At 40.0% G+C, this 27,567-nt stretch overlaps 1 protein-coding gene across 1 annotated transcript; it reads right to left on the minus strand.

Annotated features, from left to right (window-relative positions):
- On the minus strand, window positions 1-27,567 carry LOC139452068 (large neutral amino acids transporter small subunit 2-like). The gene is made up of 10 exons (XM_071233381.1): window positions 27,004-27,567; window positions 11,587-11,712; window positions 10,156-10,258; window positions 8,188-8,232; window positions 7,978-8,101; window positions 7,158-7,261; window positions 5,897-5,993; window positions 3,609-3,758; window positions 1,825-2,002; window positions 1-87 (listed from the first exon to the last, which is right to left on the minus strand). Exons 1-10 carry the CDS (start codon window positions 27,533-27,535, stop codon window positions 32-34), a joined length of 1,515 nt encoding a protein of 504 aa, XP_071089482.1. The 5' UTR covers window positions 27,536-27,567; the 3' UTR covers window positions 1-31.

A 27,567-nucleotide genomic window follows, 5' to 3' on the forward strand; every position in this document is an offset into this window, starting at 1 on the left:
ACACTTGTTGAAGAGCTAGGAACAGCTGACATCATTGTGCTGGAGACTCCACATACAACAAAGTCTTCAAGAATAATGTTGAACGTTCTGAAAATATCAAACAGGACCATCCATCAATAATCACACAGGTTAGTTTCAATACAATAGATTCATACAAAATGTAAGGTATGCTACATCTTACACTCTACTGAAAACACATCCACATTTACATAATTAAAAACATACACACAAATTTAGAAACAATGATTTCTCAGTATCTTGCATGAGTCTCTTACTTTTTCTCCATGTTGTGTGTCTTCATCACCTCCCATCTCCATACAAACCTCCCATCCCCACACAAACCTCCCATGCCCACACAAACCTCCCATGCCCACACAAACCTCCCATCCCCACACAAACCTCCCATGTCCACACAAACCTCCCATCCCCAAACAAACATCCCATGTCCACACAAACCTCCCATCCCCATACAAACCTCCCATCCCCACACAAACCTCCCATCCTCACACAAACCTCCCCCACATTATTTCAGCACCAAGCTCCTCACAGCGATAGCCCGTTCACCAAGCACTCTATACTATCACTGCCACCAGTTAAAACTCCCCACTGTGATAGGTGGCCACAACCATCTATCTCAGACCTAGACAGTACTCCTGCTCAAAAATCAACTTTGTTTCTGGGATGCATCGGCTGATTTTATATCTCGTCCCTACCATTTTGGAGAAGGGAATTCAAGCACACTTGCACAGACATTTTGCATTATTTGTTTCGGGAATGTTCAGTTTGAGTGATCTGATCATGCAATTGTGTTCATTCATTTAAGAAATGTACTTCGAAAGGGCAAAGCCATGACACTTTTAACTACAGCAATACGAAAAAAATAGGGTGGTCGTTACCTTCTTACCTTACCAACCAACAAGTAAACAGTGTCAGAAATAGCGGCCTGCCCACTTGCCAAATCCCAGTGACTCTTACATTGGGCTCGTAACACTTACATAAAGCATGCCTGACTGTCTAGTTGAAAACTATCCAATACATATTTATTTCTATGAATCTAGTCAATCAGGGCGACATTTATTGTCAAAGTCTGTTGCAATTTTGTTTTCATTTCTTTGTAGTTTATTGGAAACCTACGCGAAGTTGTAAACTTTTCCTATACACTGATAATGACTGATATGCCTGTACATCATGTATTAGTGATGTGCGTGAAAGTTTAAGAACTACCACAAATGTCGGACAAACGCACAGTACCAAGCAGCCAATCAGCTTCAAGGTTGTCTAATGGTCTCACACAAAATCCATTCAGGTTAACACAAATATGTAGGCTGCAGTCATAAAGTTGGACCGGTAAAATATGATGAAGAGTTCAGTGACTACGTCGGGTAGATTTCTGATTTGATCAGGCTGCATTTCTATACACAGGAAAATACCTGGGGTACCAACGTTAGAAATTGGCACCAGTCCTGTAGTCTTTGCCAATCTAGTTTCTACTGCTGGGTACCTTTGTTAAGTTGGTTTGTTGTTTAACGCTGCACTCAGCAATGTTCCAGCTATATGATGGCGGTCTGTAAATAATCGAGTCTGGACAAGACAATCCAGTGATTGATATCATGAGCATCGATCCACAAAATTGGGATTGATGACATGCATCAACCAAGTCAGCCAGTCTGACCACCCCATCCTGTTAGTCACCTCTTATGACAGGTATAGCCGCCTTTTACAGCAAGCACTGGTTGCTGAAGAGCTATTCTACCCTGGATCTTCACAGGTCCTTTCTTAAGTACCCTGTATGACACCCCCTTCATCATGTTCATCTGAACTTACCCATAAATCTGAGAAAAACTTTAGGCTTGGATTTCCACTTGACACAAATGAAGTAGACCGGGATCCCTGCTGCAACGATCGCGAGACACAAGCCGAGTTCCAGCGGCTTCTGGTAGATGGACAGGCAGATCAGCACTGTAGACAACATCAGCTCCAGTATCGGCAAGATGATCGGCATCTGCAACAAAGACACTTGTGGATGTCAGTTGACATTGGCGGAATGTGGCTCTCTTCATCACTAATCAGTGTCGGTCACCACCAGGCCCAGTGGTGTGAGGTATTTGAAGTAGCTATGGAGGTTCGGGGCAATGAAAGATCTTTTTAGTAGGGCAAACTGAACTGGCTCAGCAATACATAACAGGCCCTATAATATATGTCAGTGGACTCCAGTGGAATGTCTTGAATCCGGAATAGTCTTGGAAGCAGGCATGAATTCAGGGTTTTCTATTTGGTGTCCAATATGCACTTGATAAGAAGATAAGACACAAGTCAGGTCGTAAATGGCCTCGAATCGCCCTCTTTTGAGTCTAAATTCCACTCACTGCCACGAACAGCACTTGACATTTTACTCATGATTCAGTCATTTGCTGCGACTGATAATCCACAGCTCCAGATAACTTTTTGAGCAATTGAGTTTTTGCTCTCGGGTTTCTATTTTAATTGGGTTATTACATTTTCCTTTGGGTAACCAATATTTTGTCACTCATCCATTCATCACTCTATTGAGTTTTTCCCACAATTAGTGAACATTTAAAGATTTAAAAAAATTGAAATAATGTTTTAGATGTATATAACTGTTCTAAATGTATAGGCTTGACTCGGAAAGTAAATTTGCTCATATTTGTGTTTCGGAAATTAGCTCCTTTGTACGCATGATGGATAAACGTTATTGGGTATTTTCGCGTGCTGTTTTTATACATTTGGGTTTTTCATTTAATGCATGCGTTTCTGTGCGTATGATAATTGAAAGTAATTGGGTTGTTGATATTTATGGGGGGTATTTGACGCAAATACGCTGCTTATCTGTAGCTCTGTAATCACAACAAAAATACTTACGATCTCTACGGCCACGTAACAATAGCCATGGAGCTGCAGCACAACATTCCAACATTCCCTGGTGTCCCTGTGCAGGGCCTACCTCAGCAATCACATCACTAACTATGCTAACAGCCTAGGGCTGGCTCAAAAAATTGATAATCGAAATTATCATCGATGGGAAGAAATATTAACGATTATCAATATGGAGATTGTGTTATCAATAATATCTGACATAAACTATTGTGAGGAAATAAAGTTTAAATCTACCGAAAAAGTCTTTTTATTGTCAATCATGTCAATTGCCTAAGATGGAAAGCAAGTGCTTTTGTTACATCTTAAATGTCCACAAAGTAATCCCTGCATAAATGTGCCACCACAAACCTGTGACGTGGAATATGTTGATTTCTTTCGTACTTTTTCCCAATTTCCTCAGTTACTTCTCCGGTATTTATCGATAATTGATCGATATTTTGTTAACGATTATCTATCTCCATGATCTATATTGATCGCAGCCCTGTAAGCCCAAAAGGCTTTTGAACTAAACTTAGGATTGCAATACCTAGCAGATTGAGTGTCTGAGTATACCAATGTCATGGGGTGATGTTCATGTTGTCGACCAATGGTTGTCCAATCTAGACTAGATTGCTTCCAGGCTGGCGTCTGATCTAGTTGCAATCCAACATATCTATGACTTTTATCGTCTGACCTTTTCGACCTCGGAGGTGTTTGGGACAATTTGCACTTACCTTGATTGGCCTTTTGGCTGTTGGTTTCTTCCAGCGCAGGTACAGAAGAACTATCAGGACAGAGGACACCATCATACACGTATAGAGGCTCATTGCATCAATCAGCCTAACAACAGACCCAGAGAATAACATGGCCAGTGCTGGAATACTCTGAAATGTAACAGACATGGTTCTGTACTCCCCAGGGAGCTGAGAATGCAAATTGAATGTTCACTTATTCATTGAGTGGGGAAATAATGTCTTGCTTATAGAGAACAAACCTCTGTGTTTTGGAATATTGACATTTTAAACAGATTAGGAGACATAATTCTTAAAGAATATAAAAACATATTATTCATCAGTGAGTGAGTATGGTTTTACGCCGTATTTAGCAACATTCCAACAATATCTAGGTGGGGGACACCAGAAATAGGCTTCACACATCGTACCCACGTCGGGGTTCAAATATTATTCATGACGTATTTAATTGAACTAAATTTTCAAAAGTCATTGCATGAGAACCAATTCTTTTATTTGTTTAAGCCTAATAGAACAACCCATCTACATATCCGAGTGTACTTCTCTGTGATTTTATCACATCACCAAACATAAATGGACACCTTGATTGCCATATTGTTAGTGACACCATAGTCAGCTCCTTGTTATAACACCCAGTACAATCACCACGCCTTAATTATACTTAATTTGCTTCTCTTCCGCTAATCTCATTTGCTCATCACTATATTGGTATCGTTGTACATTCATCCGTGAAGATCCGGGGTAGAATAGGTCTTCAGCAACCCATGCTTGCCGTAAAAGGCGACTATGCTAGTCAGTAAAAGGCGACTAACGGGATCGTGTGGTCAGGCTCGCTGACTCGGTTGATACATTTCACCGTCCCAATTCCGTGAATCGACGCTCATGATATTAATCACTGGATTGTCTGGTCCAGACTCGATTATATACAGACCGCCACAATACAGCTGGAATATTGCTGAGTGCAGCGTTAAACAACAAACCAAACCAACATTAATCCTACTTGTGTAAACATAGCATTATGTGTACATAGATCATGTATATCAACTCTATATACTTCCTCAGTATTCACCTGATGAAATGGCAAGAGGTAGCTCTGAAATGTCGTTCCAAAGAATAAAAGAACTTGCTATCCATAAAAAAGAGTCATGTATTCATATTATTTCATGTTCACTATCCTATATTATTATTCAAGCATATGGACACAACTATCTTGAATCTCTAAGTCCAATCTAATCTAATGGAATTTCCGACAAGAAACTTGAACAGGAATCAAACCATGCATCAGGCAGTTTTCAGCTCCCTGACTACAGTCTGTTAAACATGGGAACTGTCACAGTCACAGTGAGATGAAATTGGGTTTAATGTCGCGTCCAACATTATTGCACTTATATAGCGACGTGCATGCACGTGTGTGTGTGTGTGTGGCTGCTTGTACTAGTCTGGACTGATGTCGATTTATAGTGCTAGCTGACTGAGATACCATGCCACAGTTTAACATGAATATCCCACTCAGACACAGTATACTGACTTAAAGCCGACCAGTCCTTGTTTTAGCCCCTTAATGACGAGCGCCAGACTGGGTAACAACAAGTACCATCTTTTAACGTCTTTTGGTATGATGCGGCCGGGGATAGAACCCCGAACCTTCCGCTCTCCGGGCAGACGCTCTACCACTAGACCACGGAGGCGGTCCTGTGACAGTCATAGCTGTAGAGATTTGGTTTATTATGGTGATACCGGATTCTCCGGGTGATTCGATATGTGTGTCCCGGTTAACTGATCCAAGGGACGTAACTCTGTATACCTTATGAATAAACGCACATAGTGCGAAACTGTGAGCAGAGATGGGCTCGTGTTGTCTCTCACTAGTTACTGAGATGAACAGTTTATTGAATGAAGCTTGAATACAACAATACCAGTAACATGGCTTTGTAAGTGGAAATCTGGGTAGGTTCATTGACTTTGTCTTGCTGTAAAAGGTGACTATGCTTGTCGTAAAAGGTGACTATGCTTGTCATAAAAGGCGACTAACGTGATCGGGTGGTCAGGCTCGCTGACTTGTATGATGCATGTCATCGATCCCAATTGCATGAATCGATGCTCATGATATCAATCACTGGACTGTCTGGTCCAGACTCTGTTATTTACAGACCGCCGACATATACCTGGAATATTGCTGAGTGTGGCGTTAAACAACAAACCAACCAACCAACCAATCATTGACTTCGTCATACAACATGCAACCTGAAAACCACCATTTGCAAACTCACAACAAAGAACGTCGCTGGCCACGGCGTGAGGTACTTCCTGTTGATCATACCCATCAGGCCTGGCATATGGCCATTACACCCAGCTGCAAACACCATCCTGGAAACAGGAACACATAGCTGAAATACAACACCCAGCTGCAAACACCATCCTGGAAACATGAACACATAGCTGAAATACAACACCCAGCTGCAAACACCATCCTGGAAACAGGAACACATAGCTGAAATACAACACCAAGCTGCAAACACCATCCTGGAAACATGAACACATAGCTGAAATACAACACCCAGCTGCAAACACCATCCTGGAAACATGAACACATAGCTGAAATACAACACCCAGCTGCAAACACCATCCTGGAAACAGGAACACATAGCTGCAATACAACATCCAGCTGCAAACACCATCCTGGAAACAGGAACACATAGCTGAAATACAACATCAAGCTGCAAACACCATCCTGGAAACAGGAACACATAGCTGAAATACAACACCCAGCTGCAAACACCATCCTGGAAACAGGAACACATAGCTGCAATACAACATCCAGCTGCAAACACCATCCTGGAAACAGGAACACATAGCTGAAATACAACACCCAGCTGCAAACACCATCCTGGAAACAGGAACACATAGCTGAAATACAACATCAAGCTGCAAACACCATCCTGGAAACAGGAACACATAGCTGAAATACAACACCCTCCTGCAAACATCATCCTGGAAACAGGAACACATAGCTGCAATACAACATCCAGCTGCAAACACCATCCTGGAAACATGAACACATAGCTGAAATACAACACCAAGCTGCAAACACCATCCTGGAAACATGAACACATAGCTGAAATACAACACCCAGCTGCAAACACCATCCTGGAAACAGGAACACATAGCTGAAATACAACATCCAGCTGCAAACACCATCCTGGAAACAGGAACACATAGCTGAAATACAACATCCTCATGATAATAATGCCAGCCTGATTGTAATAACTCAAGCAGCAAATGGATAAATATGCATTTTAAAAAAAATAAAGCCGTGCATAATGTGATCATTAAAATTAAAACTACCGGATCAATATGTCAGGTGAAGCGTAAACACTACGTTGAATAAATTAATGTGATAAATAATAATCTAGGTTAGGTGTACAAAGGTTAAATCTACAGGTAACCTAGCTCTGCATTTAACACATGATTGGTCCATCTCCTAAATGTACTGGGCAGCTGAGCTAGCCTCCAGCACGTAGGTTAGCCTACCTGGGTTGTCCGAGGATGAGGACATTGAGGGAGCTGACACAGGAAAGAGCCACCAGCACCGAGATGACCACGGATAGAGTTGGGTGCAGGCGATACCCAAATGTCTACAACAACAAACAAGTCAACTGCCATACTTATAAGGTATAATACATGGAGAACTATTTATTTTGAAAGTCAGGGTTCGGGTGAACCAGTCACTCAACAACACCAATAGACTCGAGAATCACTAGGTAAAGGCAGATACTTTTAATGCCAACAGGATTAGGATCTCTGGTGTTGGCACACAGCGATACTTACAACAGCAATAGCATTAGACTCGAGGAGCTATGGCTTAGGTAAAGGCAGATACTTTTAACGGCAACAAGATTAGGATCTCTGGTGTTGGCACACAGCGATACTTACAACAGCAACAGCATTAGACTCGAGGAACTTTGGCTTAGGTAAAGGCAGATACTTTAACAGCAACAGGATTAGGATCTCTGGTGTTGGCACACAGCGATACTTACAACAGCTACAGCATTAGACTCGAGGAACTGTGGCTTAGGTAAAGGCAAATACCTTCAACAGCAACAGGATTAGGATCTTTGGTGTTGGAACACAGCGATACTTACAACAGCAACAGCATTAGACTCGAGGAGCTATGGCTTAGGTTAAGGCAGATACTTTTAACGGCAACAGGATTAGGATCTCTGGTGTTGGCACACAGCGATACTTACAACAGCAACAGCATTAGACTCGAGGAACTATGGCTTAGGTAAGGCAGATACCTTTAACAGCAACAGGATGAGGATCTCTGGTATTGGAACGTAGCAATACTTACAACAGCAACAGCATTAGACTCGAGGAACTCTGGCATGGACAGCACCACACAGTAAGAGAAGTTTGTGACAGTGTACAGGATGATCACAGTTATAAAAGTCAGACTCAGGGATCTTGGCACATTTCTGCAATGAAAGGGACATGAAACTTAGATCAAACCAACTTTAGTCCAAGCTACTTGCTTCAGTGGCTAATGATCAAGCTGCCTCACCTGATGGGGTCCTTCACCTCTTCCATCAAGATGGTGATCACCTGCCTGCAACATCAGCAAAGACTTTTCAATTATATTTCAATCAGATATTCAAATATTAAGGTACAGAACAGGGCTGTGATCAGTCCAAATTTACTTCCCAGGTACCCTACCACCCTACCCCATCTTCCCGGATAAGAAAGATATAAAAGTCCAGTTTCCACCCTTGCCGAACTTGGCTGGAATTTCTGGGCTTGATCGTAGTGCCACCAGTGGCTATTATGAGTTATGTCCCTTCTATGTCCCTCCTATTCACTCATATCACTTGCATTTTCTTCAAACAAAATGGCGGCACCCAGTCGAGATGATCTGATCGATAATCAAGATCTTATATTGTAATACAGTAAACTATGGTTATAACAAACACACTTATAACAAACTGACGGATATAACGAACTATTTTTTTAGTCCTGTCTATTTGCTGTATATATTCCGTACATTTGCTTATAACGAACTACGGTTATTACGAATTAAAATAAGTGGTCCCTTTGAGTTGGTTATAACCGTAGTTTACTGTAAAACGGGTCTTAACGTGCGAAGTGAATCAAGTCACATGAGCACCTTGATTGAAAACAAGTAATGACAAGAGTTCTTTTTGTCGCTTGTGTATCGTGTCCCAAGACGATATTATCGTGATGTACTTGATGCACTCCTGAATTGGCTGCACAATATTGACAATGATGTGTTACACTATCTGGTAATAAATAGTGTTCATTGTATATCTTGGGACTAATGTTTGTAATCTATTTCATCTATTTTATTCAAACTTTCATTCAATAATGTTTACGTTAATTACGATGAATCGTGTGTCCCTCTGATACTTAAAACTGACGTTTACCCTGTTCCATGGGGTCCGCTTTACCACATTCCGTGACTGTGGCAAACTCACATTCTGCACAACAACGACGATCATATTACCACCATTGAAGCCTTGAAACAAACCTCAGTTCATAGAAAATGGGTACATACATCATTACTGCTATACTTTGACTCATTAAAAGTCATACTTGTTGAAATTTGACTATTATATGTCGTCATATTGTTTTTACCATATGAAGTAGCCAGGCTGCCAGTGGTAGCAACTAACATTTTTAGTCCACTGGTCCTTATAATGATAACATGCATCAAAACCCTTAAAAATGGCAAATGTCCACTAGTCCTTATGATACCTTAACTATTGGGCAATTTGGCAAGGAGTACATGACTAGTGCCAATTTCTACCACTGACTGCATGAAACCTCAAAGGTGACTGGTCACACGGCTCCATACGAAAAAAGTGTTCGACAATATAACCAAGTGCTACCTCATAACCCTGGTTATGGTTATTATTATTTTAAATATATATAGTAAAACCTGCAATTAAAATAACACCATATAAGGATACATTTTTATAGTTTCAGATACTGTTTTTTCTGATCATTGCATCACAATATTTTTTTTTATATTATTGGGTATGTTTTAACTTAATAACTGGTAGATTGGGAGAAAACGTGGGTACATCTTTTTGCTATTTCCGTCTTAGTTTATACAACAATTACACAAGGTAATCTTAATCCCAGCATATAAAACAGTGCCTAGCATAAGAATTAATACATTAAAAATGGTAAATCATTATGTCTAGAGATGTTAAATTTTACATTTTCATTGACAAAGTTTGTTATCTCTTGTTTGTTTATCTGAAGCAATACGATGAAGTTTTTTTTTGCCAACAGCAAAATAATTTGATGAATATGTCATACTGTTCCTTTGTATGGCTACACACTTGGCTGAGGAAAAGGTGGTAACATTTAGTTCTTGTGTATAATACACACCCTAATTTTAAAGTCCCAAAAGTAAGAAAATGTGTATTAAACAGAAATATATACGGTAAGCAAAAGTGTTATGATGCAATCAGTGTTATGATGTCAGCTACAGTGTTCATTGACTCACCAACCTCCATATGAGAAGTAGCCAGACACGAGGCCGAGAGCAATGTTTCCCGGGTCTGTGGTAGTTCCTTCCCAGAACAGAGGCAGTTGTTCCCTGTATCTCTCTGAAACACAAACTCACTGATGTTCATGATGCCAAGACAGGAAGGGTTTAATACAGAGGTTATAAGTTCAGGCGTTTTTCAAGGACCAACTTTCAAAGAACCTTCAAGCAGACATTCACACATAAACTTCAAGCCCGTGTTCCAGGACAACCTTCATACAGACTTAGGGACATGAACTTCAGGTACCTTTCAAGGACAACTTTCATACAGATTTCAGGTTTAGAAACTAACAGTTTTTGTCAATTAGTCCTTATAATGATAACATATAGCAAAACCCTTAAAATGGGCCAATTTCTACTAGTCCTTAGGATACCTTTACTATTGGGCAGTTTGGTAAGGACTATAGGACTAGTGCCAATTTCTAACGCTGGATTTAAGGACATGGACATCAGGCACCTTTCAAGGACAACCTTCATGCAGATTTAGGCACATGAACTTCAGATACCTTTCCAATCTCATTAAAATCAGATCTTAGTTCTCGCTGCCACTAAACAAAGATCTAAGGACATCCTATTAGGGGTCACGTCAGAACGAGCTTTCATCCGACCAATCAGAGTGTCCCTTACCAGATCATGAAAGCGACAGTCGGAATGTGAATCCTAATCATGCAACCTCGATAACTGTAAAACAGGGTATTCCGAACGATAGTTACGGGCTAAACGACTAAATCTATACAATCTAGACCATATATTAGCCATTTGAGAATTTGTCAAAATATGTTTCGAAGCGTAGTCGCCAGTTTGAAATTAGTGCCGTAAAGAACGAGAAAGCTGCCTTCTGATTGGCTAATGTTGACTTCTTGTCAGTAATTCCATTGGTCGGTCAGAGTTCGCGAAAAGGTCGGTCTGATGTGACCCGTAATGGGATGTCCTCAGATCTTTGTTTAGCGGCAGCGAGAACTTAGATCTGATTTTAATGAGATTGGATACCTTTCAAGGACAACCTTCTTACAGATTTAAAGACATGAACTACAGATAACTTTCAAGGACAACATTGATACAGACTTAGGGACATAAACTTCTGTCACCTTCCAAGGACAACCATCATACAGATTTGATATGACATTCTCTGTGGACATTCTGGTTAAGAATATAAGTCCTTGTCTCCCTGTGGAGATTCTGGGTAAGATTATAGGTCCTGAGTAACCTATACTTGACTACACTGGATTGTCTGGACCAGACTTGATTATTTACAGACCACTGTCACAGAGCTGGGATATTGCGGCACTACACAAACTACTGTCACAGAGCTGGGATACTGCGGCACTACACAAACTAACATGAAGATGACACACATCTGAGGGGAGTGACATTCACTCCAAGACTTACTGTCACTCAGCTTGTACATTCCCCCGATGATGATGATGAGCATGGCTATCACCTTTAATGAACTCAGGACGGACTGAAACTTGGTGACGACCTTCATGTAGAGGCAGTTCAGGAACATCAGAATCACTGAAACATGCAGGAAGACCCTTGAAACATATACAAGACAGTGCAGGCGTGATAGTCTGGCATACAGACCCTGAAACAAAAATATCCAATACAATGAAGAAAGTCTCAGGTTTCTTTTTATGATAATTAAAGATAATTAAACAACTGTTTATTTCTGTAAAACATGTTCATTTCAGAGACTAGATGGTAGTCAAAAAGCATGATTTAACATTCTTTAATGTAGCAGTCAGCAATATTCCTGCTATATCACAAGACTGCCTCCGTGGTCTAGTGGTAGAGCGTCTGCCCGGAGAGCGGAAGGTCCGGGGTTTGATCCCCGGCAGCGTCATACCAAAAGACGTTAAAAGATGGTACTTGCTCTTACCCTGTCTGGCGCTCGGCATTAAGGGGCTAAAACAAGGACCGGTGGGCTCGGAGTCAATATATTGTGTCGCAGTGGGGTATTCATGTTATACTGCGGCATCGTTATATAAGTGCAACAATCTTGGACGTGTTATTAAACACAATTTCACCTCACCTCACCTGCTATATCACAGTGCTTGTTAGTAATCAAGATTGAATATAACCATCATAGGCAATGGGAAGACTCAAGACACTGAGTAAGTGAGTGAGTGAGTTGTGTTTGACTCTGCTTTTAACATTATTCGAGTTATATCACGGCGTGTCAGCTTATTGCCTGAAGTGATGCAGGTCTCAGACGTTTACCACTTTGGTGAAACCCACGAGCACGGGTATGGTGCTGACAAACCTAGAAACATAATCGGGGCAAACCGGGATTCGAACCCACAATCATAGGTTTCTGGCGTGCCCAAGGAACGCAACTCTGCAGAGCGAATCGTGGCAGCCCGGAAGATCATTGAAACATACACAAGGTTGTGTAACGAGTAAACACGTGAATGTTGTTTTAGGATGCAGTCAGTAATATTCCATAATTTTAACACCCACCACCAATATTCCAGCTATATGACGGCGGTCTGTAAATAATCGAGTCTGGACCAGACAATCCAGTGATTGATATCATGAGCATCAATCCACGCAATTGGGAGCGATGACATGCATTTATGGAGGTATAAACGTAGAAACCGGTGTTTAAACTGTGGTTATCTGCAATAGTGCAAAGTGCACACACAAGATTTTATGGTTATATCTCCATAAATATGATAAATGCAAATATATTTAACGTCCGAGACCTGCATTACTTTGGGCTTTCCTCCCACATTAAGCTGATATACCGTGATTAAACTGGAATACTGTTCAAAGCGGCATAAAACCCAACTCACTCGTACGCAATAATTGCATAGACTTACCACAAGTGAATGCAAGTGTACCAATGTGGAGAAAAAAACACTTATTTCAAAACATGTGTATGTTTAACTCTGCACTCGGCAATATTCTGGCTACATCATAATCAAGTCTGGACCAAACAAGCCAGTGATTGTTATTATGAGCAATGACCCATGAAGTTGGAGTTTTGAAGACACAAAATCACCCAAGTCACTGAATCTGACCACCCAATCCATTTGGTCGAATTTCCGACCAGCATAGGTTGCTAGGGACTAGGGTGAGTGAGTGAGTGAGTATGGTTTTACGCCGCTTTTAGCAATATTCCAGCAATATCATGGCGGGGGACACCAGAAATGGGCTTCACACATTGTACCCATGTCGGGAATCGAACTCAGGTCTAAGGCTTGACGAGCGAACGCTTTAACCACAAGGCTACCCGACTGCCCACTAGGGACTAGGGATGGGTATTGGATGTTTAAAGTGTATCCCAAAATTGTACAATCCACAAGTCCGTATTGCGATCTAACATATCACAATATATGGCATAATTAAAAATTCAGAAGCAATTTGAAACATCAACATGATCAATGCAGGAGTTCAAAAATGGAACAAAACAGACGCTGGAACAATAAATACGCAGGGTTGCACGTTCTGGGAAAGTGATGACTTGGTGTTACATCACTGCCACAGAAGGACTCCAGAATGAGAAAATTACGAAAACATTTCGAAGGTACATGTATTTGGCAAGTGTATAACATTAAACACATGATAAGAATTGCTATTTGAAATCAACCAATATGCCGAGGATTAATTCATGATACTGTGATATATATCGTGGAAAGAATAAACCTCAATTTACCGCGCACCCTTAGGGACCAATAACGTGGAATCACCATGGGGTTGAGAACACTTGTAGAATGTACCACTTTCATTATTCGTCCACTGTCTGGCTTTCATGGAGGATTCCATCTTGTGAGTCTTGGCCCACCAAAGATTTGACGCCCAGGAATTACGGATCTGGGCGAACATAGTGAATGAATCGTGTAAGACCCTAGCCTTAAGCACGTATTGCACCTTTGGCGTTGTGAGTGAGTGAGTGAGTTTGGTATTATGTCTCTGTCAGCTATAATCCAGCAATATCATGAAGGGGACACTAAAAACGGATTTCACACATTGTACCCATGTGGGGAATCGAACCGGGGCCTTCGAAGTAATAGCAGGTTATTTTGTTTGTTACTCATTGTCATTTTGGAGTTTAATTGTTAATGTCGTTACACAGTGTCTCACGTGACTAACCACGGGTCCAGGTAGTCGTGTGGTTCCCGTGTCCTACTGAGGACCCACCCGACCCGAGTACCCGAGTTACCCGTCACTGCCCTTAAAGACATTGACTACACTGAAGTTAACCTGTTCAGATCACATAATCAGGAAAATGTTGTCAAGTTGGTTGTAAAATACAATGGATGTTGTTAATGTTACTGTTGACTGTGAAGCAATGGGATGTCATATCACCGCATAGCGCTTCAACCGACCAATCACCTCTATCAGAATGAAGAATCCCCAACATGTGCAAATATTGGTTAGTTTTTACACTAAATGTATCAACAGTTATTGGTAATATTCTCAGCTGATATCAGCATCACACCAAATTTAAACTATTTATGAAGAATGCAAAGACATAGTGTATAGCTGCGTAATACCACTCAGAATATATATATGTGATAATGGTTATTAGGAATGATAATGGAAAAAATATTCCACCTCATGGCTACATTCATATCAATAACTGAGTGTTAATACAACTGAGTATTAAAAACATAGCTGAACACGAGATCTTTCATTTGCTTATTAAAATTGTAATAATGGGTTCAATTCATTACAATAGTTACATTCATATCAGTGAGTGAGTGAGTGAGTGAGTGAGTGAGTGAGTGAGTGAGTGAGTGAGTGAGGTTTAACGTTGCTTTTAACAGTATTCCAGTTATATCACCACGTGTCAGCTTAATGTGGGAGGAAAGCCAGGAGTGATGCAGGTCTCAGATGTTTACCACTTCGGTGAAACCCACGGGCACGGGTACTGACAAACCTAGAAACATAATCGGGGCAAACCGGGATTCGAACCCACAATCATAGGTTTGTGGCATGCCCAAGGGACGCAATTCTGCACAGCGAATCACAGCACATTAGACGACTGGACCACCCCTACATTTATATCAATACTGAAGTGTAAATATTGTAGCATAAAACATATAGCGAAACACTAGATCTTTCATTTGCTTATTTATTTCGTAATCAAATATCCTTGTGGAAACACAAACGTGCATACATTATATTAAATATACTTGGAGTACACCAGACCAGTTCAGCTCACGACCTTATCATATGTACATACAATCTAGGAATGTAGGTCACCATGTGACTACAGGTCATCATGGACAACGTATGTCAAATGATGAAGATATTCCAAGAGGGTACACATACTACAGACAGGCTGCCACTGCCACGCCATACTATTCATCATGTTAACGAAGCATCCCACATCCTCATGCCCTTCAGCACTTACTGTAGTCCAGACCCTCACTGAATCCTATCTCCTTGACAAAGGCAAAGAGCAGATATGCCAATTTCAGGCAATAATGGTACTCTCATCAGAATCAGTGCAATGTCTGCCAATCATGACAAAAGGACAATCAATAGGAATCAGATCAATGAGAACTCAAGAACAGACATGTCCACAAATGATTTCAGTGGTCCTAGCTTGTCTTGGCATAGAGATTTATCACGGATGCCCAACTATGCAAGTGGCAGCCAAATTGGGAAAAAATATTATGACCAATCAGATTCAACCTCTATCACTTGCATTTGCTTCAAACAAAATGTTGGCCCCGAGTGAGACGATCTGATCAATAATCAAGTTTTATATTGTAATAAAACAGGTCTTTCTTAGTGAGGTGCATCAAATCAAATGAGCACCTTGAAAAATTACATGTAACGATTTGGAAAATATCTGCTGATGCTAAGTTGATGGTACACATGCTTTGCGAATCCTGCAAATGACCGAAATCTGCACATCAGTTTACCCACCGAATTTTGATTGTGTTATGAGATTTTGATTGGACTATGCATAGAGTCGTTAGAACAGCCAAAACATAACTCCATAATTCAAGTCTAGTTCGGCGAGGGTGGAAACTGGACTTTACAGTCAGTTAACTCCCTTGCCTTGGGAAGATGGATTAAATATAGTAATATGACAGATTGGGTCTTCCTTAACTTCTTTGGAGTAGTATATTTGGCTGGGATTTTGTTAGCGACACAATATGTTTTTGACTACTGCTACAACTTGAACAAGATTTATTTGCAAGTTTGTAAACGAGAAAGAAAAGACTACTAAAGCCGTAGTTGAATTAATTATTTAAGTGAAGTATTTTCACCACTGTTTACCTCTTAATCATTACACGATTGGTCAGTCATCAGCACTCTGCAGCAAAATAATTTAGTCCTATTAACAAGGTAATAAATCCATTTATTTTTGGAAATGTAGAACACTTTCTGAAACAATGAAAAGCCCCCGTTTGTGATGCTGGGATGAAGACATCAAACTACAAAGCCTCAAAGTTATTCATCCTCATAATTCTGTCACCTGGGAGTGACAACAGTTGATGTGACCATACACTTATGATTCTAGCTGTGAACTCAACCATCCTGAGTGTTCCTAGTTTATAACACACATAGCCCATCACTCACACTTGCCAGGGATGGAGAGTGAGGACATGAGTTTGTATGTGCTTGAATGTGCTTGAATAGCAGCACATCTGACCTCTGTTCCAATAGCTGTTTTTTTTCATTTAAAAGGAGCACTTCAAAAGTTAAATGTAGGAAAACATTAATTTCTTACATTTGGTGACATAATTATGAAATATTTATTTGCTCAACATGCTGAAAGTAATTTTCCCAAAGAAAAAGGATACAAATATTCTACAATATATAAACTTTATCAAAACACCAGAACTTGTGGCGCAACACCAATGATGCCAATACACCAAGGAAGATTTTTTAACAGGAATAATCTTTCATGTGTTTCAATCCATGATCGTAATAATTTTAGAGTACAAACACAGCACCAAGGGCTGTTTTTTCGCACAACTTGAACTGTAAAAACACTGAAACGTTTATTTTGTCGGATGAAATATTTGCAGACATGTTAACCCACCACCACTGAATTTATGGAATTGAGATTATTATCCGAAATATAAACTGTTGAACCACTCCCTTCAATACAAGTATATCCTGATAACAGACACCAGCAAGTAGACTTTGCACAACAGTTCCGCCTGTACTAGGGCTGGGACGAGTACCTCGGGTACCCGGGTCGGGCGGGTACTGAGTAGGACCCGGGTACCCACAGGACTACCTGGACCCGTGGTTAGTCACGTGATACCGTATTCGACGTAATAAGCGCCCAGGGGCTCTCAAAATTAGGAATAGGGGGCTCTTATTAGAATATTATTTTGGTGAAAAAAAACAGAGTTGAAAGATAAATTTTATGGTTTAAGCTGACAACCTGAAATGTTTATGTACGACAGATATATTTTTCCAGAATTAAATTGCCCATAATTAAGGGTGCTTATAACACACGAGTGTGCATCATACGCGAATGAATAAGTCTTGTGTACATTGATCAGTTGGAAGGGGTGCTAATTGGGATTGTTCACTTGCCAATATATTAACAAATATCGCCCTGAGCGCTTATTGGAGCGGGGCGCTTATTACGTCGAATACGGTATATTGTTTATTGACAACAAAATATCTAAAACTCTATGGTTACACTACAAGTCACTATTGTTCGCATTTCTTTCGGACCATGCACCCGTTCCTGATGACATTTATAGGTTTGAATAAACGTAAAAACTTCAGTCAACTTCAGTGTATACATGACCAGATTGTTTTATATGTGTATCTAAATACATTTTACCAGGGCTACGGTCAAACTATTCCCAATCAGACTTTTTACACCCAAGTCTTGAGATATATAGCGGGTATCTGGGTAGGGTCGGGTAATAGTGTAGTGGGTACTAGGGCTGGGACGAGTCCGAATTTACTACCTGGGTACCAACCCCCCTATTACCCGACCCTACCCGGGTACAACCTCTTGGTCTCAAGAGATAGGTACAAAATGTCTGATTGGGCATTTTTTTACTTTAGCACTGCCAAAACGTATTTAGATACATGTATTAAACAATCTGGTCATGCAAACACTGAAGTTGTTTATCTTTATTCAGTTATGTGAAAAGTCAGAAGAAATGGGTGCATAGTCAGAAAGAAATGCGAATATTTGTTACTTGTAGTGTAACCATAGAGTTCTAGATATTTTTGGTCATTAAACAATATATCACATGACGAGTAACTCGGGTCCGAGTAGTCCTGTGGGTACGCGGGTCAGGTGGATACTGAGTAGGACCCGGGTACCCACAGGACTACTCGGACCCGAGTTACCCGTCCCAGCCCTAGTGGGTACCCTGGTAGTAAATTTGGACTCGTCCCAGCCCTACCTTGTACCACATAGGCTGTAGGTTTCGTGGGCCTTAAGTTGGAATAGTTTCTGTTTACCCATACTGCCCACTTTACATATTCGGATAATTCCCGGGACTTGAGTGAGCACTGAATGAGCACTAGGTCAGGGTAACACTGCCGGAACACCTAATCCATGACAACAACCATCACCTGTATCAGACGTACTGAACATGCTGGTGTTGGATTGTTTGTTTGTTGTTTAACGCTGCACTCAGTAATATTCCGTCTGTAAATAATCGAGTCTGGACCAGACAATCCAGTGATTGACATTGCATCGATCCATGCAATTGGGTAACGATGACATACATCAACCAAGTCAGCAAGCCTGACCAGCGATCCCGTAGGTCGCTTCTTATGACAAGCATAGTCGTTTTTTACGGCAAGCATGGTTTGCTGAAAACCTGTTCTAGTGAGTGAGTATGGTTTTATGCCGCTTTTAGAAATATTCTTGCAACATCATGGCGGGGGACACCACAAATGGGCTTAACACATTGTACCCATGTCGGGAATCAAACCCGGGTTTTCGGCGTGACGAGCGAACACTTTAACCACTAGGCTACCAGACTGCCCCAAGACCTGTTCTAACCTGGATCTTCACAGGTGCCTGTTATTGGAATCCCCAATTCATCACAAATAATTATTTTAAATAATCAAAAATACAAACTGTGCGGATCTCCTTTAATCTATATGAAACATGTGGAAAATTTCCATCAACATAAAAGTACCAAATTAGACGTAATTGAAACACCTGTTTTCAACGTGTTCAAGGATGAGACAATGGCGAGCTGTTTTGGTGCATGCCCATTTATCTACTGTTGGTGATGATTAACAGGTTTTAATGAGGCATACATATCTGTGCACAGATAATGAAATGGGATGTGTATCAGAATATAGTCCTAAACCACAAGTATGTGCCGTCGGTGAGGTGGTGGATGTCAGTCTAAACAAACACATGCTATCTGTGTTCTCAGTAGCATTGAGTTATACAACCACTGATACTGATACCATGTCAACTTAAACAATGTTGATGTATCCAACCTCTTTTGTCATGAGGACAAGAGGTTTGACCTACTTTCAGAATATTAGAAAATAAAATCCAAATGGAGCCCAGAATAATGCTATGGCAATATAGACTTGCCAAATCACTCTGGATTTGAGTTGGTTATTTTCTTACTTATTCTCTCTTGGGTCTGAGATACATTATGTATTGACAATGCTTAGCAGACATCATGGTTATAATTTAGAATTATCTTAAACAATTAGGAGATAAACATACTGTATTTTCAATGTAGAGGAAGGTAGGTTTCCTGTAGATTTAACCACCCTAAATTGAATTTGGAACCGAATGTGCAGCTTAGGTAGCTGGCAAGTTATGATGAAAGACTTGCATGTTTTGTCCCCCCACTCCTCTTATACAGGAGTGGACTCCACTGGGGACCAGTCATTTTGACATGAGCAACTCATATTTCTTTAAAAAATATAGAATACTGCTAATGAGATCATTCAGAAGCAATTACACATTTCAGTCTGGTTTATGATCAACTTACAAGAACCAAAAACAAAAATGTGTCAGTCTCCTCATATATTTCTCCTCCATTATACTATTTCCACTTTTTATTTGTTCTGCCTTATATTTCTTCAGGGTTTACATAGGATTTCATACTAAGTGCACTAGGCAGGCAACTGGGAAACACTGTTATTCAGGTCAAAACCAGGAGGCATCTTACAGTGCATTGTATGCATTTATGTTAGTAAGCCTCGTCGTCTTTTTCACATAGGAAGCGTGTGGAGACGCGTTGTTTGTGTGTCAAATGCAGACATTTGTAATCCATCGACAGGCAGTCACGCCTTCAAGTGACTCTCTCTCAGGCCGTCTTTCACTGCTTGTTCGGAGGGCCGTCTCTCGTACGCATAAAGGGGCTGTGGGAAGACTTGTTTAGCAGTTGCGAGCAGTTTGAGGAAAGTAGATATGTTTCAAGGCGCTGGCACACAGGTGTGCGTTCGTGTGCCCGAAAAAGTATATATATGTTGTTACACTACGACGAATAAGCTTTAAGAAAATACTGAAAGTATGTTTCTGAAAAATATACACATAGGAGAAAATCGCTGTCCAAAATCCCCAAATTTGACTCTAATTATTTACTTTTCAATATTTTATGTCATTCGATACCAAGCATTACTCATTATTTCACAGAAATACTCCAGAAAGGGTGTCCATAGGTAGCAAGTCTACGAGGAGTAAGATTCAAATAAATAACAAAAAATATATCTGTAAAATATGTACATAGGAAAATATCGCTGTCCCAAAAGGGCTAGCTTAGGTCACATTTCTGATTTAAACATTTTTATTATCACATAAATATGATAATAGATTAAAAACTTTAGTGAATCGCTTATGTTAAGCTCACATTTCCCACTTTTGTCTCCACATTTGACCGTTTAATTGATTATATTTTACATTTTGTGTCATTCGATAATAGGTATATAAAAGTCAACGACAGTAAGTATGTTTGTTTTATCATTCACATACACTAAGACGAAAATGGCCGTCCAGAAAGGGCTAAGTTTGCCCCTCATTTCAAGTTTTCTACTATTCAAAATATCGCATAGCGGGTGGCCGTCTCTCATGCGCTTAATGACTTTGCGATGCCGGGAACGCAATCCTGGTCATGGCATTCATGTCGCTAGCTATCTGGCTGTTGTTAACAAATTTGATATTCACCATCTTTTCTTCAAGAAAATATCAATAGACAAAAAACTTGATGCTTGATAAATACCCCAATTACAAGAAGATAATGTGCCGTTGAATATATGGCCAGAGTAATAATATTTCAGTACAAACTAAATTAAATCTGAGGCGCGTCGTTTGGAAATAAGCAGTATTTTTGCTGTGTTTTCCAACAATTTTACTTCCACCTAAAAATATATTACCCACTGCAATATTGTTTTCCTAATACGTGATCAAAAATACATTTCCTCCTTGTTCTAACCACGAAACTACGCGCTAAATAAATATCGTGCATATCATACGTACCATTCTGATTCAGACACATTTAGTGTAACAAGACGGATGTTCCGAATGAACATGTTAGTCAGGCATCGGTTACCTCCCTTTATCGGCTTGTCGACCAGTCACTTGTACGCGAGACGGTTTGCGCTGTTTCGAAGAAAGTAAACATGTTTCAACGCGATGGAAAATGGATGTGCGTTGGTGTGCGTGAAATAATTTATATATTTTGTAGCTCTACGAGAATAAGCTTTTAGAAAACACTACATGTTATTAATTAGTTTCTGAAAAATATGTACATAGGAGAAAATCACTGTCAAAAACATTTTGCTTGATTTTTGCACATTTTTCTCTCAATTTGACCGTTTATTATTTTTCTTATGACATTTTTTTCATGTCATTTGATAACTAGTATAATGATCAATAACTGTACTTAATTTTATTTAATTATTTTCACAAATAACGCTTGTAGAGACATTTTTGTGCAACATGCAGAAATCCATGGTCCACTGACAGGCCGTCACGCATACGAGTGACCCCCTCTCAGGTGGTCACTTGTATGCGAGACGTGAGAGTCGTCTCGCGTACACGTTACGTCCCCTACTGTTTATGGGTCCTTTACTCAATGAAATGCAAGTCACCATGGCTAAGTTATGACCCCAAACAGTAATATGTCTGCCATGGCAGCCATATTGAAAAGCAAGTCTGAACATCTTGAACAAACTGGGGTAGTATGATTGATGGGAACAAGCAGGTGAAGTTTCAACTTCATCAGTGCAGAGATTTCTGAGCAACATATACTCACAGCCAAAAGAAACCAAATACCAAACATGGTTAATATATGAAGAATTTCTCATATGTAAGAGATATTAGATTGGTTCGATGCACAAACGAACATACTGTTATGCTGCGTGAACCAATGCTCACATCTGACGTCATAGATCCAGGACTCAAGATGCACCATTTGTCTTGTGCAGGATTAGCGTGTAAAGTTTGGAAATCACGTGCAGAATATCGTGATGAGAATAAAGACACTGTGGTAACACTTGACTGATTGTTTGTTTTGTCATCAAGTGGTAAACACTGGAAACATCAGTCCTCAACGTACATACTGCTCTATATGTTTCTGTGGCTCATGTTTCATTTGGTGGTGAGTATATGTCTACGATGGACACTAGACAAACAGGCCAGAACATAAGCCTCTCAGTCACAATACCTGGTTACTGGGGGCAACACCTGTTATGTTGAAGATTTCAGAAGCCAGATGTCAACTTCTGAAAAATCAATTACTTTAACACCTTCAGTATGTTTACAATTTATTTTTGTAAGGCTTGAATCCTTTTTTATTTCAGCAGTTTTTAATGTTTTCAGCTTGCTACATGAAATCTCATGAGGCTACAAAATGGATTATTAAATAAGCTTCATGCACATAATTTCGAGATAGAGTTATGTTTTTGCATTCATGACATTCCTAGCGGCAGTAATTTTTGTGTAGTTTATAACAATACGGGGGGGATCGCCATACGATATATATCCCGATAATATGAGTGCAATACAATTTGTATCCCGTTTCAGTACTTCTATTTCATAAATTGATATTCTTTTTGTTGTAGATGAATCACAATCCTTAATCATTTGGTTTAAAATTTAAGAAATCAAAGATGGGATCTTAAAAGACAGAAAAATATAGGCTCAAGGGCATAACATGATATAACATTTAGACTAAGTTTTCCTATCATAATTAGATCCACATCAATTGATCAAGTGCTTTTATGAGTTATCATGGTGTAATATTTATTCATAATTTCAAATAATTGTTTGATAGATGCTAGCCTAAGGTAGCATCTATCTAAAAAGCTGTAACTGAAACTACTGATATTTTATATATGCATTTTACCTGATGACAAGTATTACTTGCTAAACTATAATTATATGAAATGATATATAGATATTACACCATGATAACTCATAAAAGCACTTGATGGGGATCTAATTATTATAGGAAAACGTAGTATAATTGTTATATCACTCTGACATGATAGCATTGTGAAATTTGTGCCACTTATTGCCAGACCGGGAAATACTACAGAATCTGTTTTGTTCAACATTTCAAAACTGTTATTATTCTCATCTTAACACCAAAATAACTTGTAATATACTGTATGAATCGCAATAGAGGCTTTAATGGATGTCAGCTTTTGAAAGATGGCTGATTGTGTTTGGATTTAGTTAATAATAATAAGAAGAATATTAACTTTCAACACGTTTAAATTGTATATTAAAATAAAATGACTGTAAATTATTCTAAATTATGTCTTATCAAAATAAAATGAAAGTAAACTATTCTCATGAGGTAGTTTACAAATGGTGTTAATGTATTATTGTGAAACAAATATGATTTCTAAGTGTGATCTTCAAATTTAAACATGTCATTTATGATTTTAACTGTGTGATCACATCCTGACGTAAGTGTAATCCAGGAAATAATTAAGCATCTGATGGATCTCCATCATGGTATATAATATAGAAGACAAACAAACTTGCTTATGCTGCAAAGTCATGCGTAAACTTGGTCAGTGTTTTCAGACAATAGGTCTTTTTATCCAAATGTGTAAACATGGTAAACATGGTAAATATAATGAGATAATGGGTACAGTATTACTCATAGAACTCAATGAAATTAAATTGTAAATTATTTCGTGTAAATGTGAGGAGAGGAGAGGAGAGGACAGGTGAAATGGGGCTTAATGTTCTGTTCAAGATTATTGCACTTATACAGCGATGTGCATTCACGTGTTTTGTGGCTGCTTGTACTAGTCCAGACTTGGATTATAGCGCTAGCCCACTGAGATACCAAGCCACAGATTAACATGGATACACGTACCACTCGGACACATTATAGGGACTCCGAGCCAGGCAGTCCTTGCTTTATAGCTTTAGGGGCGGTCGGGTAGCCTTGTGGTTTAAGCATTCACTCGTCACGCCTAAGACCCGGATTCGATTCCCGACATGGGTACAATATGTGAAGCCCATTTATGGTGTCCCCCGCCGTAATATTGCTGGAATATTGCTAAAAGCGGCGTAAAACCATACTCACTCACTCACTTTATAGCTTTAATACAGAGTGCTAGGTAAGGTAACTTTGAACACCTTTAGGTTCGACCCAGCCAGGGGATCTAACCACCAACTTTCTGCTCTGGGCAGATCTCCTGAAGCCTCCTGTTACATCTATGACCTTATGATAACACGATCGTATTTTCTCCACTGTAATTTAGGGAGTATTCGGTCAAACAATATCGGCCTCTATTCCTTCACTGGAAGTTATGGGGGTCATACATTTACGTTTATACCTTTATGTCTTCACTGTAAGTTATATGGACCATACATTTATGTTAATACCAGACCCTGCCTCTATGTCTTCACTGTAAGTTATAGGGACCATACATTTAGGTTAATACCAGACCCTGCCTCTATGTCTTCACTGTAAGTTATAGGGACCATACATTTAGGTTAATACCAGACCCTGCCTCTATGTCTTCACTGTAAGTTATAGGGACCATACATTTAGGTTAATACCAGACCCGGCCTCTATGTCTTCACTGTAGGTTATAGGGACCATACATTTACACAGAGTATGGACCTAAGCCACGATATCTTCAGTGTAAAGGGGCCGTCACACCATGACGTTCTGGTCAACGTTCTCTGAACATTTCAATCATTCAATTTTTGAGCGTTCTAGAATGAGGATGACACATCTGGCGTGTGATTAACGTGTGCCTAACGCATGACAAGCGTTTGTCTAACGCACGAGAAGCGTGTAACAGCGACCAAGTAAGATACCCCTGAAAACCATTAGCGTGTGCTAACGTGCCACTGGCGCGCGATGAACGATTTGTCAACGTTAGACGAGCGCGTTGAGCGTGTGACTAACGTGTGAATAACGACAGAATAGCGTCTTGCTGGCGTGTTATTTTTACGGTGCGCTAGGGGACCGTTCAGCGGTCGTTGACAGGTCGCCAGTGAGTCGTTCAATGCAAAGCAAACGATTAGTAACAACCAAGTAACGCTAGAGTAACGACTGACTAACGATAGCCGAACGCGTGCAACGCTCGGCGAACGTTAGTAAAACGTTCCACGAACATTCTTAAACGTTCTTCAGCGTTTAAATTAAACGTTGAAGAACGCTGGTCTCAGTGAGAACTTTTGTGCATGTTCAAAACTTTTTTTCCGGACCAGCATTCTCCGCCAATTCCCGGCGATCACCGACGCTCACTAACGTTCACACAACGCTCTTCTGGCGCTATCCCAGCGACCATGGGCGACTACCAACGTTTCCTCAAACGTCAAAACGCTGACCAGAACGTCATGGTGTGACGGCCCCATAAGTGAGGAGCCATTCATTCACCCGAATTCATCCTGTGTGGTCACCTGTTACAAATCATGTCAGTTTTTGTCAACTGAAGGGAGACGACCCTTTAACTTTCGCCATAACAAGTACTAAGGATGCAATGAATTCACTATTAGGCGAATATGATTTGTATCACAAATATAGTGTTACGAATATGAATATTTATTCACGAATACTATAACAAGTCAGCAGTTGATATATTATTTATGATATTCAGTGAAACAATAACAAAATGAATTATTTGACAATTAATTATTAATTTATTATACAGTGATATACCTGATATACTGCGCTTATCCAGGTATGAGTATCTGCTCAAATGCGACAGTGACCAGTGACTAAAACACCGTCAAATTAAATATAAAAAGAGTGTTGTCTTTGAAGAAATCTATGAATATGTTCTCAAGGATATTTTAAGGGTTAAGGGTCATAAATATTTGATACTAGTGACCATAAATAATGAATGGATACGGTTTGATTCACCGTGAATCGTAACAGCCCTCACAAGTACCCATCTGCGTGAAAACAGCTTTACTTAAATATGGCATATGCGTGATTTGACTTCTAACTTACATATTTTCACAAGGCCAATGAGCAAAAATCATTGTCTAATTCAATGGACTGTTTTAACATTTGACGAGCATGACAAGAACTCATTGTCTTTCCTGCATACTGTTCAGAGTCCGCCAGGTGTTTGCTTGTTGTATAACGCCACACTCAGCAATATTCCAGCTATATGACATTGGTCTGTAAATAGTAAAGTCTGGACGAAACAATCAAGTGATTGACATCATGAGCATTGATCTATACAAATGGATTACGAATACATGCAGCGATTAACCAAGTAAGCGAGCCTGACTACCAAAAGACGTAAATAGATTGTATATACGTCTTTGGAGGACCCAAACCCGTTAGTCGCCTCTTACCACGAGCATGGGTTGCTGAAGACCAATTCTAACCTGGTTCGTCACTTGACAGAGGAATCACTGTACTTTGAATGGAAGTTGATTTGAAGTATTACCTAATAATGCAGCAGCAAGCAGCTTCACTCCCATATCTGGAGGTGTGCAGCCAGGGAAAGCTAGTTTGATGATATAGAGGGACGCTGTGTATCCCCCAAGTGCCCATGCCGGTGCCATTATCATCCACAGAAATCCCCACAAGACCACAAACCCCGGAAGAGAACCAAACACTTGCATGACGTAGAAGTACGGCCCGCCAGCCTTTGGCAGCAAGAGCCCGACCTCTGTAAAACAGCCTGACAGTCCAAAGTTTACCAATCCTGACACAACCCACAGAACCAAGGCAAAGCCTGGAGACCCTGCATAATACAGGATAGCCGTGGACGCTATGAATATGCCATTTCCTCCTGTGTTGGCTATCAACATTGTCGTAGCTGAGAACAAACCAATTGATCTTTTGAGTTTCGGCTCTTCTTGATTTTCTACCGTAACCTTGACAGAAGATTTTCTTCTTTTCACATCACTTTTGTCTGTGATCATTGCATGATTACTGTCCGGGAAGTCGGTACCGTTAGTTGTTGGTTCTGTCATGGTTAATCTTATACTTCTTCGTTAGATGTGAA

The sequence above is a fragment of the Haliotis cracherodii genome, unplaced genomic scaffold, assembly GCF_022045235.1.
Source record: "Haliotis cracherodii isolate W230 unplaced genomic scaffold, xgHalCrac1.p SCAF_10, whole genome shotgun sequence".
Lineage (NCBI taxonomy): Eukaryota > Metazoa > Mollusca > Gastropoda > Lepetellida > Haliotidae > Haliotis > Haliotis cracherodii.

Bases quoted from the DNA above. Each gene is read 5' to 3' on its own strand.
- LOC139452068 (XM_071233381.1), bottom strand. From the start codon at position 27,535: ATGACAGAACCAACAACTAACGGTACCGACTTCCCGGACAGTAATCAT. The intron at 5,994-7,157 runs GTAGGCTAACCT...TCCTGTTTCCAG, and splicing joins CTCATCCTCGGACAACCCAG to GATGGTGTTTGCAGCTGGGT. The intron at 3,759-5,896 runs GTGAGTTTGCAA...GTTACATTTCAG, and splicing joins GGCCAGCGACGTTCTTTGTT to AGTATTCCAGCACTGGCCAT.